Source organism: Oryctolagus cuniculus, chromosome 13, assembly GCF_964237555.1.
Source record: "Oryctolagus cuniculus chromosome 13, mOryCun1.1, whole genome shotgun sequence".
NCBI classification, from domain to species: Eukaryota; Metazoa; Chordata; class Mammalia; order Lagomorpha; family Leporidae; genus Oryctolagus; species Oryctolagus cuniculus.
Window position 1 is genome coordinate 3,496,482 of NC_091444.1, and position 11,845 is coordinate 3,508,326.

The window sequence follows — 11,845 nt, forward strand, 5'->3', positions numbered from 1 at the left end:
TTTTCCTAAGCACGTTAGCCGGGAGCTGGATCAGAAGTGGAGCAGCTGGAACTCTATCTGGTGGTCACACGGGATGCAGGCATTGCAGGTGGTGCTGTATCCCAAATGCGCCACAATGCTGGCCTCTAATGTTATCTTCTTGGTGACGCTTTTGATGAAACTGCATGGCTAGTATAGATACTCAAATATTAGCTAGCCTATTGCTCATATGGGAAGGTAGAGTGTTTAATATTTTCAAATAAATTTAAAGGCATTATAATTTCAACAGACAATACCATTTCTCATGCAGGCTTTAGTAAGATAAAATTGGTACCAATTCTCCTTCTGAGGAAAGATAATTCTCATAGGATGTCAGACTATAATTAGGGGCACAGAACAGCAGTCATTTTATTATTACTTATTAGCTATGTCACCTTGGAGAACCTTTCTGTGCCTCTGTCTGCAAATCTACACAATGGGGATGCGTATCTACCACAAGAAACTGCTGGTGACAACCCAATGAATCAATGTATGTAAAGGGTATAGAAAGATACATGATAACCCTGTTCAAAGTTGGCTCAAAAATTTGAAACGCCAAACTCTGAAACGGTTTATATCAGTAAAGTTCAACATTTTTATGAAGCAATGGTGCCCCACCTTTCAACCTTCCAAATCGAATCTCATGCGCGACCCTGACCTGTAGAACACATAAAAATAGAAGCTACTCTGGTTCCAACAGAGACAGCAGTATGGCTCTTTATCCTCCTTCTGGAGCACCCACCCCCACTATTCCTGTAGTACCTCTGAAGGCCCGGCAGCTCTACGGGAGACATACTAACAATCCGCTGTCTGAATCAAACAGGTGGAGGTGTGGTGTCTGCATTTCTGACTGCCAGTGTCAATATGAAACGATGTAAATATAAAGCAAGTTTCCTTTAATAACAAAACTTCTCCTTTATGTAATGTATCTTAAAACTCAGAGGAAAAAAAATCATTGATTTGTTACCAATAAAACTGTCTTCTCACACAACTTTGATTTCTAAAAGCAGCACTGCAGCCTTACCTACGGAAGAACTGGAAGGAGGGTCCTGGCTGGTGGACGGGAGATCTGACTCATCAGATGCCTGAACGGGTTCCTCTTCTTGCTGGCTATCGATTTCTAGGCCGGCTTCTGAGCTAATACTAAGAAAGGAGAACAAAATTTGATAAGAAAATATAAAACTGGCTTTAGAATGCATCTTAAATTGTTCTCAAACTCTTTTCGGTATGGCTTATTACTTATATGACCCATAGCAGCCAGGGCTGTTTGGCACACTGGTTAAGAAGCTTGGATGCCCGCATCACATACTAAAATGTCTGGATTTGGATTTGAGTCCTGGCTCTGCTTCTGATTCCAGCTTCCTACTGATGCACACCCTGGGAAGCAGCAAGTGATGGCTCAAATAGGTGCGTCCCTTCCACTCGTGTGGGAGACCCATATGAGGTCCCCAGCTTTGGCTTGGCCCAGCCCCAGACATAAAGGGCATTTTGGGGAGTGAACAGTAGATGGGTAATATGTGTCTTCCAAATAGAAAGCAATAAAAAAATTACTCCAACTCCCTTCTAACTAAAAATTACACGCTCTGATACTGGTAACTCTTATCTCAATTGTAGACGTTTCAATTTAGTTTTTATTTTACTTTTATTGGTTACTTTCTTCCTGTTAACAAGGATGTTCACATTCTTGCTACTCACAGGAAACACGTTATCTAGATTTTCATAAATCCCAGAACAACTTTTAGGGGAGCAGAGTACTAAAGTAATTCATATAGTCACAATTATTAACAGGTCACCAGACCCTTGCCACAGAGTTAGATTAACAGGCTATGGGTATGAAGAGCTGGAATCTGCTCAGTTTTTTCAAGCATACATAAACGCTAACAGTTACTGGTAACAATCAGCAGAGGGCATCTCAGAATTGTGGGCTGCAGTTGAGTACAGGAGAGTGTAAAGAGTGTGGGACGGATGCCAGAGTTTCAAATCCAGGTTGAGCTGGTTATCAGTAGCACAGTCTAAGCTCTGAGTCCAACTGTTACCGTTCGTATAATTTATGGGAGAATCTGTTGCAGGAATACTGTGTGGCTTAGTAATAATATATGTAAAATGTCCTCCACACACGGTATAGAATTAATAGCAGACAGCATTCTCCCCAAGGTTTGTAACCTACCAAACATCAGGCACTAACAGACCTGCATTTCCCCTTATATGCTAGAGTTGACCTACAATTTTTCTAAGATGTTACTAAGCAAGTAAATCCTGGACCTCTACCTAGGAAGTTTGGGTCCTACTTCTAGCCTGCCTCTGACCATGGAGCAGACCAATGTCTCTGTTTTATTAAGTTATCCTGAAAAATACCAGAAAAATATCTAATTTGTACAAAGTCAGTATTTCAGGCATCAAAGTCTTCATATACATAAATAAGGGTGAGAATTACTTGTGAGCCCACTAAGTAGAAAGTAAGTCATTTCTTAACATTCCTGATTTTTATAGAAAGACTCTTTCCTTGAGGGGAAAAGTTCAAGCAGCTGTATCAATGGAAGGGTACCAGTATTTTTAGTGAAATACCTTGTTTTAGCATATATTCATGTGTTTTTCAGGGATATAACAGTTCTAAGAACTATCCTCAATTAAGATCTCAAAGTTCTAAACTGTGTTACTATATTCAAAGTAGTTTTCTAATGTATGGTTTAACTTCTCAGGAGAATGCTACTGAGAATTAAGCATAACAGACTGCTCCCTGGCTCAAGGAAAACAGTTAGATACATCCAAAGAAAGAAAAGAGTACAAATGAACTTTTACCCTTCCGATTCTGCCTCCACAAATACTTCATCTCCATCATCAGCTGCAGCAGTTTCATTTGTGGTGGATAAAGCACCAGTGGATGTTGTCACCATTGGGACAGACTGGGAAGCATGTTCCGAGGCATCAGAGGTGGTACTCTCAGTAAACACAGTCACTTTAGAAAGGAAAGAAGCTTTAACTTCGTGGTTCATTGAATTTTTACCCAGAAGGTATTTCATGAAACGCGAGATCTACTGATGTGCCTTCAAGACCCACCTGGGGCTGCTACTTGCAGAGGAGTCGTGGGAACACTTCGGCCCCCTGACTCTTCTTCGTGAGCCAGGAAGAGGGGTGTTTCATACATTCCTAAACCTAAAGATAATTCTGAATGTTAATGAATGCCAGCTATCAGAAAGAAAAAAAATTAGAGATGTAAAGTTTGTTGAAACCCACAATTTATTCTGTAAAACAAGTCTACCTCTCAAAATTTCAAACAGGATTTACATCCATTCTTTAAACGCCCTAACACTATTTAAAGCAGGCTATTCTTTTTTTTTTTTTTTTAGATTTTTTTTTAATTTGAAAGAGAGTTACAGAGAGGCAGAGGCAGAGAGAGAGAGAGAAAGAAAGAGAGAGAGAGAGAGATCCTCCATCAGCTGGTTCACTCCCCAGATGGCCACAAATGCTGGTGCTGAACCGATCCGATCCGAAGCCAGGAGCTTCTTCCAGGTCTCCAATGTAGGTGCAGTGGCCCAAGGACTTGGGTCATCTTCCACTGCTTTCCCAGGCCATAGCAGAGAGCTGGATTGGAAGTGGAGCAGCCGGGACTTGAACCGGTGCTCATATGGAATGCCGGCACTGCGGGTGGCAGCTTTACCTGCTACGCCACGGCGCTGGCCCCAGCACGTATTCTTCAAAAAGCAATTATTAAAGATGCTCTCAGCAGTTTCGTACATGCTAACTTTATTGAGTAACTACGAACTAGGTATGATGTGAGAATCTACCTCTTACTCAAACTGCAATATATTATTATTTCCCCCTTTTGGTAATAAAACTGAAACTTAAGAAAGTTAACTTTCCTTAAAGTCACAAAAAATCAATGGTAATACTCCAATTTAAGCCCATATCTCAAGTCCAAGAAATCATCCTAACATACAAAGTCATGTAACATTTTAATTTTATATAAAGTTAACTCCCAATTTCACACTAACAGAGGCTTGCTATGTTAGAATTAGCATCCCAAATGATTGGGAGTAGTTTACATCACATGTATTTATTGAGGGATGCAGATTAATCTTTCATTTTGAGATAATGTAAAACATATGCATTTTATATATAAATCTCATGCATAATCAACGCACAGAACGTTAGCATCACAGAAATACAGAGGGTTATATCAACCCCAGCTGAGGATTAAAAGGTAACCAATTCCACAACCAGCATCATTCATATGCAAATAATCAACTCCTCTTTCTTAATTCAGGGATCCTTTTATTCCACATATTTTTAAATGGAATAATGCTGGGGCTGGTGCTGTGGAGTAGTGGGTTCAACCACCACCTGCAGTGCCAGCACCCCCTATGGGTGCCGGTTCACTTCCCAGCTGTTCCACTTCTGATCCAGCTCCCTGCTAATGTGCCTGGGAAGGAAGTAGAAAATTGCCCAAGTCTTTGGGCCCTTGTACTCATGTCGGAGACCAGGAAGAGGTTCTTGGCTTCAGTCTAGCCCAGCTCCGGCTTTTGTGGCATTTGGGGAATGAACCAGCTGATGGAAGATGTATCTCTATCTCTCTGCCTTTCAAATAAAACAAATAAACCTTAAATAAATAAAATAAAATGAATAATATTAAGGGAAGAAAATCCTACCAGTCTTACATGTTGAACTAGAAATGTTCTAAGTACCAAACTATAGGCTGCATCTCTCACCTTTAAAACAGCTGGCAGTGCCTATGTATACTGATGGGTGCAACATATACTCCTGAACACATGCTACATGTGACATCACACCAGGAGCAGGGATACAAATGTAAAAGCCAGTCCTTATGCTCACAGAAGTTACAACTGTTGGGAAGATAAGAATCCTATCTAAGATATAACACTTAGTAGTAGTAAGCATAAAACAAAATTCTCCATAATTTAGCATAGGGATTATTTTCATATCACCTCTAAAAAATTTTTTTAATTGTTCCTACCTCCTTTAAAATCTCATCACAACAGCTTATTAGCAAACATACAAATCCAGGAACTCTAAGAGCTTATTTATGGTATTCACCTCCTTGAGAAGCGAGCTGGCCAAGATCGGAGTGACTAGAACTTGTTTGTGGCATATCTTCAGGTGGCCCAAACCGGAATCTAGGAACACCAGCAACCTGTGGGGAACTAAATGGATAAAAATTAATTTAAGATAAATTTAAACTTAACTCTGTTTAAATCTCAGTGATGTAAATAATATAGGAAGCAAACCTGTGATTTTTATAAAAATAACTTTCAGTTCTCCTAAACTATGCCTCATTTCTTGAATTTGCTGGAAGCAACACAAACTTAATATGAAGTAGGTAGAATAGAGATAGGAGTAACATCATGAGACAAATTAGTGAAATTAATTAATTTATGCTAATGTACTTGAGATATTACCTGATTCTGATTCCACTTCTGTAACTGTTAGGAATAAATTAGTTCTTCATTTGAATTAACAAGTCCACTGTTTATGTCTCCAGCATGACTTCCAGGTGTTTAGGTTGTAGTTAGCTGCTTTCAAGTTGGCTTTCATAATAACACCATAAATGGTGATCAATAAAACTACCAACATCTATACTCTAAATGTGTTAATACAAATTAAGCTCTTTGATTCTCACAATTTATGGGGCAGGAATTATGGCACTGTTACTTCCGTTTTAAAAATGAGGGTACCAGGGCTGGCGCTGTGGCATAGCAGGCAGGTAAAGCCACTGCCTGCTCCACTTCCAATCCAGTTCTCTGCTATGGCCTGGGAACACAGTCTTTGGGCCATTGCACCTGCATGGGAGACCTGGAAGAAGCTCCTGGCTCCTGGCTCCTGGCTCCTTGGGCCTCTGAACACATGTGGGAGACCCAGAAGCTCCTGGCTCCTGACTTCGGATCGGATCAGCTCCAGCCATTGCGCCATCTGAGGAGTGAACCAGCAGATGGAAGATCGACCTGACTCTACCTCTTTCTGTAAGCTTTCAAATAAATAAAAATAAATCTTAAAAAAAAAAAAAAAAATGAGGGTACCCAGGAACAGAGAACCTAAGGAGCTTGGTACACTGGTAAATGGCAGAACCCAGGGTCTACAAAGCATTTTGACTCTAAAGAACCTGCTCTTAACAACTGTTATATTGCTTTTAAATCTAAAATTTTTTTTTTAAAGATTCTTTATTTGAAAGAGTTACGGAGAGGGAGAAAGAGAGGTAGAGAAAGAGAGAAAGAAAGAGAGGGAGGGAGGGAGGTGGGTAGGTCTTCCACCTGCTAGTTCACTCCCCAATTAGCCACAATGGCTGGAGCTGTGCCTATCCGAAGCCAGAAGCTTCTTCCAGGTCTTCCACGTAGGTGTAGGGGCCCAAGCACTTGGGCCACCTTCTGCTGCTATCCCAGGCCACAGCAGAGAGCTGGATTGGATGTAGAGCAGCCAGGTCTTGGACTGGTGCCCATATGGGATGCCAACACTGCAGGCGGTGGCTCAACCCGCTATGCCACAGTGCTGGCCCCTAAATATAATTTTTTTAAAAATAAAAATTAATCTTTTATGACTTTTTATCCATTGGTCTATGGACATGTCCAGAGAATTTTAAAATTTAAAAAATTTTAAATGTGCAATGTGACATTTTAACACTTGTAAACAATTTTAAATGATCAGATCAGGGTAACTGGTGTTATCTGTCACTTCAAAACATTTATCATTTGTGTTGGGAACATTCAAAGTCATCTCTAGTACCTATTTTTGTGATACAAATGTTTCATTCATTTCTGAATAATTTTCCCTAACGTGACACCCTCAGCCCTCCTACCCCAAGGGGATATTAGTGTTTGGCAGAACAAATAATGAAATCAATAAAATGAACATGGAAGTAGGAAGATTATATGTTTTTCTTTCACTAACTTACTGAATCGCTTCAGCAAATCCATCAGTGCGATGTGGCACCACAAGAGTTGGAGTACTTGGAACAGTTCTGTCTTCGTCGTCAAAAAAATGCTGCTGCTAAACAGAGAGACAGGGCAGGAGTTCCAGGTGCATTCCAGAGCATGCTGTGAGCCACGCAAACACATGCTGAACAAATGAATTACTTCCACAAGGCGGGTAGGCACTTACCATGCCACCTATTCCTGGAGTCAACTGAAGCCCACGCCCTACAGACTGCCTCCGTGTCATCTGAATTCTCTGTATGCCAAGAAAGGAATCACATTTGTTTTAAGGAATTAGGCAATGAAACAGTATCAAAAGATACAGCTTACTATGTTGGCAATAAAAGTAACTGGAAATCTGAGCAGATACGTGATCATCAGGTTATTTTCTCAAGAATAACTGCCACAAAATCAGTGAGAAATTTTTAATCACACAGACTACAATATTAACAGAAAACATTTTACTAACCAACAGATAAAACATTAACTGATATTTAAATGAAAAACAATCTATGGATGTGAAGGGATTCATTTCCTATCTCACTGAAAATGTGGACAGATGCTTGTGGATCTTAAGGGGTGATTAAACTTCGACATTCAAATGGCAGTGTTTGACTTCTCATAAATTGTTTCCTGGTTATTTCTAAATTTATCCAATTATATACAACTCATTAATTTCGTAAATACTTTTTATTTGTTACAGAAAGAAAGAAGGACAAAGTGATTATCTTCCATCGGCTAGCTGGCTCACTTCACAAATGTCCAAAACACCAAGGCGTTGTCAGCAGATGCCAGCCGCTAGGAACTGATCCAGGTCTCCCAGGGGACCCAAGCACTTGAGCCAGCACCAGCTGCCGCCTCTGAGGGTGTGCATTAGCAGGAAGCTGGAATTAGAAGTGGAGCCAGGACTCAAACCCAGGCACTTCAATATGGAAGGCAGGCATCTCAAAGAGCATACATCTTAACTGCTGTGCCAAATGCCTGACCTCATTCATTAATTTAAAAAATGGAAATAATCTGTGATCAAATGAGTTCCTTAAGTAGAACAGAAATGTCCTTATTTTTTTTGTATGTGCTTTTATATGTGCTTCTTGGAGAAACAAGTTGTCAAAACAAGTAGTGAGCTGCGAGCACGTCACCTGTAGAAATACTAACCATAATTTTATTTGCTGTGACCTATTCATTTTAATTTGTATTTAACGTTTAATAACTTTGCCTTTACAGTGCACTCAATGTATGAAATAAGTTTCAAGGATATCAGATTAGTTTCAGTTCAACACATTTTATAAAGCCATGTCAAACATTAAAAAGTTCATTCAGGGGCCAGCGCCGTGGTGTAGTGGGTTAAGCCACTGCCTGCAGCACCAGCATCCCATATGGATGCTGGTTGAAGTCCCAGCTGCTCCTCTTCTGATCCAGCTCTCTGCGTATGGCCTGGGAAAGCAGTGGAAGATGGTCCAAGTTCTTGGTCCCCTGCACCCATGTGGGAGACCCAGAAAAAGCTTCTGGCTTCAGATTGGCCCAGTCCCAGCTGTTGTGGCCATATGGGGAGTGAACCAGAAGATGGAAGACCTCTCTCTCTCTTTCTCTGTAACCCTACCTCTCAAATAAATAAATGAATCTTAAAAAAAAAAAAAAAAAAAGTTTATTTCATTCTGGAAAAAAAAAAAAAAAACCAAGAAAAAAAAAAAAAAAGAAACAGGAGTGTCTCGGAAAGGGACAAATCAAGATTTTTAAAGAGCTCATTCTCTTGGATGACCAGCACCCAGTACTTCCACTACCTGGACTGGTGGTCCCAGCTCCTGTGGGGGAGCATGAATGGTCAGTCGAGGGGGGAGGGGGTGTGGTGGGCGTCGTGGGGACTGGGGTGCTCGAGGGGCTTGTCTTTCAGATGCGGATGACGGCTGCTGTTCTCTAGAAATCTCCTGGGAAAAGGACTCTGCCGGACCTGTATTCCCATCACCTACGGGAGAAGAGATGCTCACTTTTACACTGACCACAAAATAGCTTAAGAGAAACCCTGCAAGTGTGAATCTCACCGTTAGGAATGTTCACCTCACAACTATTTTCACGACTACAAGGTGTGGGGGGAAAGAACACAGGCTCCAGACTCACAGACAGTGGAGTCTCCCACGATCAGCTGTGGGGCCTCAGGCAAGTACCTGAAGATTTCAAATGCTGGACATAAAGCACTTACCTCAACAAGTGACCAGCATTTAATAATGGTGGCTTCTATCCTCCTTTATAGAGTGGGCAAATTACCCAGAAGTCGGGCCAACGAGGCCTTAATTAACAAACAGGGAGGAGGAGATTGGGCAAATGCTTTCCGAGGAAACTTTATATTCTAGTTTTCCTGAATTCAAATTTCAATGGCTCTTCAAATGTTAACAGCTTCTATGCACACTGCAGAAACAACAGAAGCTGTCTTCCATGATGAAAAGTTGAACAGGGTATCACAGAATCAGATCCTTGGTATAATATGAATGACCTTGGTGAAGCCACTATAATGTGATTTAGATTCTTCACTGATACCTAAACCTAGGTTTAGGGTTGTAACACATTACAAGTTGCTCATAAAAGCATTCAAGTAACCTTTAGCAATGTGCCAAATCCATCCACTAACTAAACTACTACATCTATTGTTTGATACACTGACTCCCCCTAAAAAAGAAGAAAAAAACGAAAGAAGGGAGAGCAGGGAGAGAGGAAGACAAAGTCTCCTCCAAGTATGCAGTAAGCTCCTATCCTGTATCTGGAAAAAACCCAAAAAACTCAATGTCTTCCCATTAGTCTATCTATATAGTTTTACTATTGAATCACTACTGATGCTGACTCAGTACTATTACCCATGAAACCAACAATGCTGTACCAGATGATCAGTAATTCTTTAAAACACATTTGAAGGGTCAGTGCTTGGCTACAGTGGGGGTAAGCAAATGCTTTAGATTGGCATCCTATGAGCACTGGTTCGAGTTCTGGTCACTCCACTTCTGATTAAGCTCCCTACTAAGGTGCATGGGAAAGCACTGGAAGGGGGCAAGCACTCGGTCTCCCTGGGAGACCTGAATGGAGTTCTGGACCAGTCCCAGCTGTTGTAGCTATTTACAGAGAGAACCAGAGGGTGGAAGGTCTGTCAGTCTCTCCCTCTAACTCTGCCTTCCAAATAAATAAATATATTCTTAAACATATAAAACATATTTTAAAATAATAGAAAATAAAATAATTTTCCCTAATTTTCATAACCCCCCAATACCTACTAATTTTCAGTGAACCTGTAGGACCTATTTTTTCAAAGATTTAACAACATTCATACTACACTGATAATAAAATTGTTTTTCCCCTACTAGAAAACCAGGCAATATTGGAAAGCTTCAATATTCACAAATTTTGAAACATGCAGCTTGATGAGACTGACCTCTTCTGGTTGTAAGCTGTTATTCCTGTTAGAAGCCCTTGATTTAATTTTCCCACTCACTAATAGCAACAGTAACATATGGCACTTAAAATAATTTAGAGATCTCAAAATGTTTGAATTTTACAGCCATTCAATGAGTTAATATAATGATACCTAACAGCCATAAATATAGACTTCTATGAGCAGAATGGCAATAAAAGTGAGTTAAGAATCAATCCTGTTTGCCAATTTTTATTAAATATGGTTTTTAAATTTTTAAAAAAATTGCTTATTGGGGCCAGCACTGTGGCTAGTGTGTAAAGCCACTGTCTGCAGCGCCAGCATCTCATATGGGTGCTGGTTTGAATCCCGATTGCTCCACTTCTGATCCAGCTTTCTGCTATGGCCTGGGAAAGCAGCAGAAGGTGGCTCAAATCCTTGAGCTCCTGCACCTGCGTGGGAGACCCAGAAGAAGCTCCTGGCTCCTGGTTTCAGATTGGCGCAGCTCTGGCCATTGCGGCCAATTGGGGAGTGAATCATCGGATGGAAGACCTCCCTCCCTCCCTTCCTCCCTCCTCCCTCCCTCCCTCCCTCCCTCCCCCTCTCTCTCTCTAACAAAAATTGTTTGTTTATTTGAGAGGCAGAGAGACAAAGTGTGAAAGAGATACAAAGAGTCAGCTCCCATCTGCTGTTTCACACTTCCCCAATGCCTGCAACAGCTGGCGCTGCACTAGGCCAAAGCCAGGAGCCAGGAACCCAGCATGGGTCTCCTATGTGGGTGGCAGGGAAGCGAGTACTGGAGCCATCACTGCTGCCTCCCAGCGAAGCCGGAAGCAGCAGCAGAGCGAGACTCAAACCCAGACACTGTAGTATGGCATGTGGGCATCCCAAGAGCATCTTAGTCACCAGGGCGAACACCTACCCACTGTGTTTTATTACCTAAATAGTAACAATGCAATTCTAGTTTAGAAAACATTACCAAAAATGTTGAATTATACAAAATGCAAATATCTCACCGCTGTTTTGAGAATCAGCAGCTCTCTGATTACTCTCACCTCCACCCATACTTTCTTCTGTTTCTGTACCCGGATCAGTCCCCTCACCACCCTAAGAACAAAATGTGATGACTTAAGCTTAAATACATCACGAGTATCTTTTAAGAAAAGACGCAATAACAAACAAAACCAAACCACAGCAAAAACCAATAAAACAAACTTCAAAACTATAAAAAATTTTAGTGTCCTGAAAATAAAGGCCTTTCTATATCTCTGGAAAATAACAAGTTTTCTAGGCAAGCTCTTGAAGAAAATGGTCAGAATTCTAGCCTGTTACCTCGGCATCATCAGCTTCATAGCCGTCATTACCGTCTGCACTACCAGTTCCTTCATTACTATCTTCACCCTCGTCTCCCATCCCTGTGTCATCTTCATCATCATCATCATCTTCCTCATCCTCTTCATAGTCCTGGTAGAAAAATCCCCAAGTATAAATAAAGATGTAGGATGTGGCCCAT

The 11,845-nt window shown here is 41.0% G+C and overlaps 1 protein-coding gene across 9 annotated transcripts in view; it reads right to left on the reverse strand.

The window, feature by feature from the left end:
- The window catches only part of TPR (translocated promoter region, nuclear basket protein), a 66,064-nt gene that overhangs the window by 4,018 nt on the left and 50,201 nt on the right, over positions 1-11,845 (reverse strand). For 5 of the 9 annotated variants that reach the window (XR_011381812.1, XM_070056234.1, XM_070056230.1 and 2 more), the window contains 9 exons: positions 11,665-11,796; positions 11,349-11,439; positions 8,720-8,901; positions 7,126-7,194; positions 6,920-7,014; positions 5,071-5,177; positions 3,076-3,171; positions 2,818-2,974; positions 1,043-1,161 (listed from right to left, as the gene is read on the reverse strand). Coding sequence is in view for 6 of the 9 variants with exons in the window: in XM_070056234.1 (XP_069912335.1) it covers positions 1,043-1,161; positions 2,818-2,974; positions 3,076-3,171; positions 5,071-5,177; positions 6,920-7,014; positions 7,126-7,194; positions 8,720-8,901; positions 11,349-11,439; positions 11,665-11,796 (1,048 nt within the window). In the remaining 3 variants the exon portion in view is untranslated. Of the gene's footprint in view, positions 1-1,042; positions 1,162-2,817; positions 2,975-3,075; positions 3,172-4,689; positions 4,860-5,070; positions 5,178-6,919; positions 7,015-7,125; positions 7,195-8,719; positions 8,902-11,348; positions 11,440-11,664; positions 11,797-11,845 lie in introns of those variants that run through there. The other 4 variants (XM_070056231.1, XR_011381814.1, XR_011381813.1 and 1 more) reach the window with 4 other exon arrangements.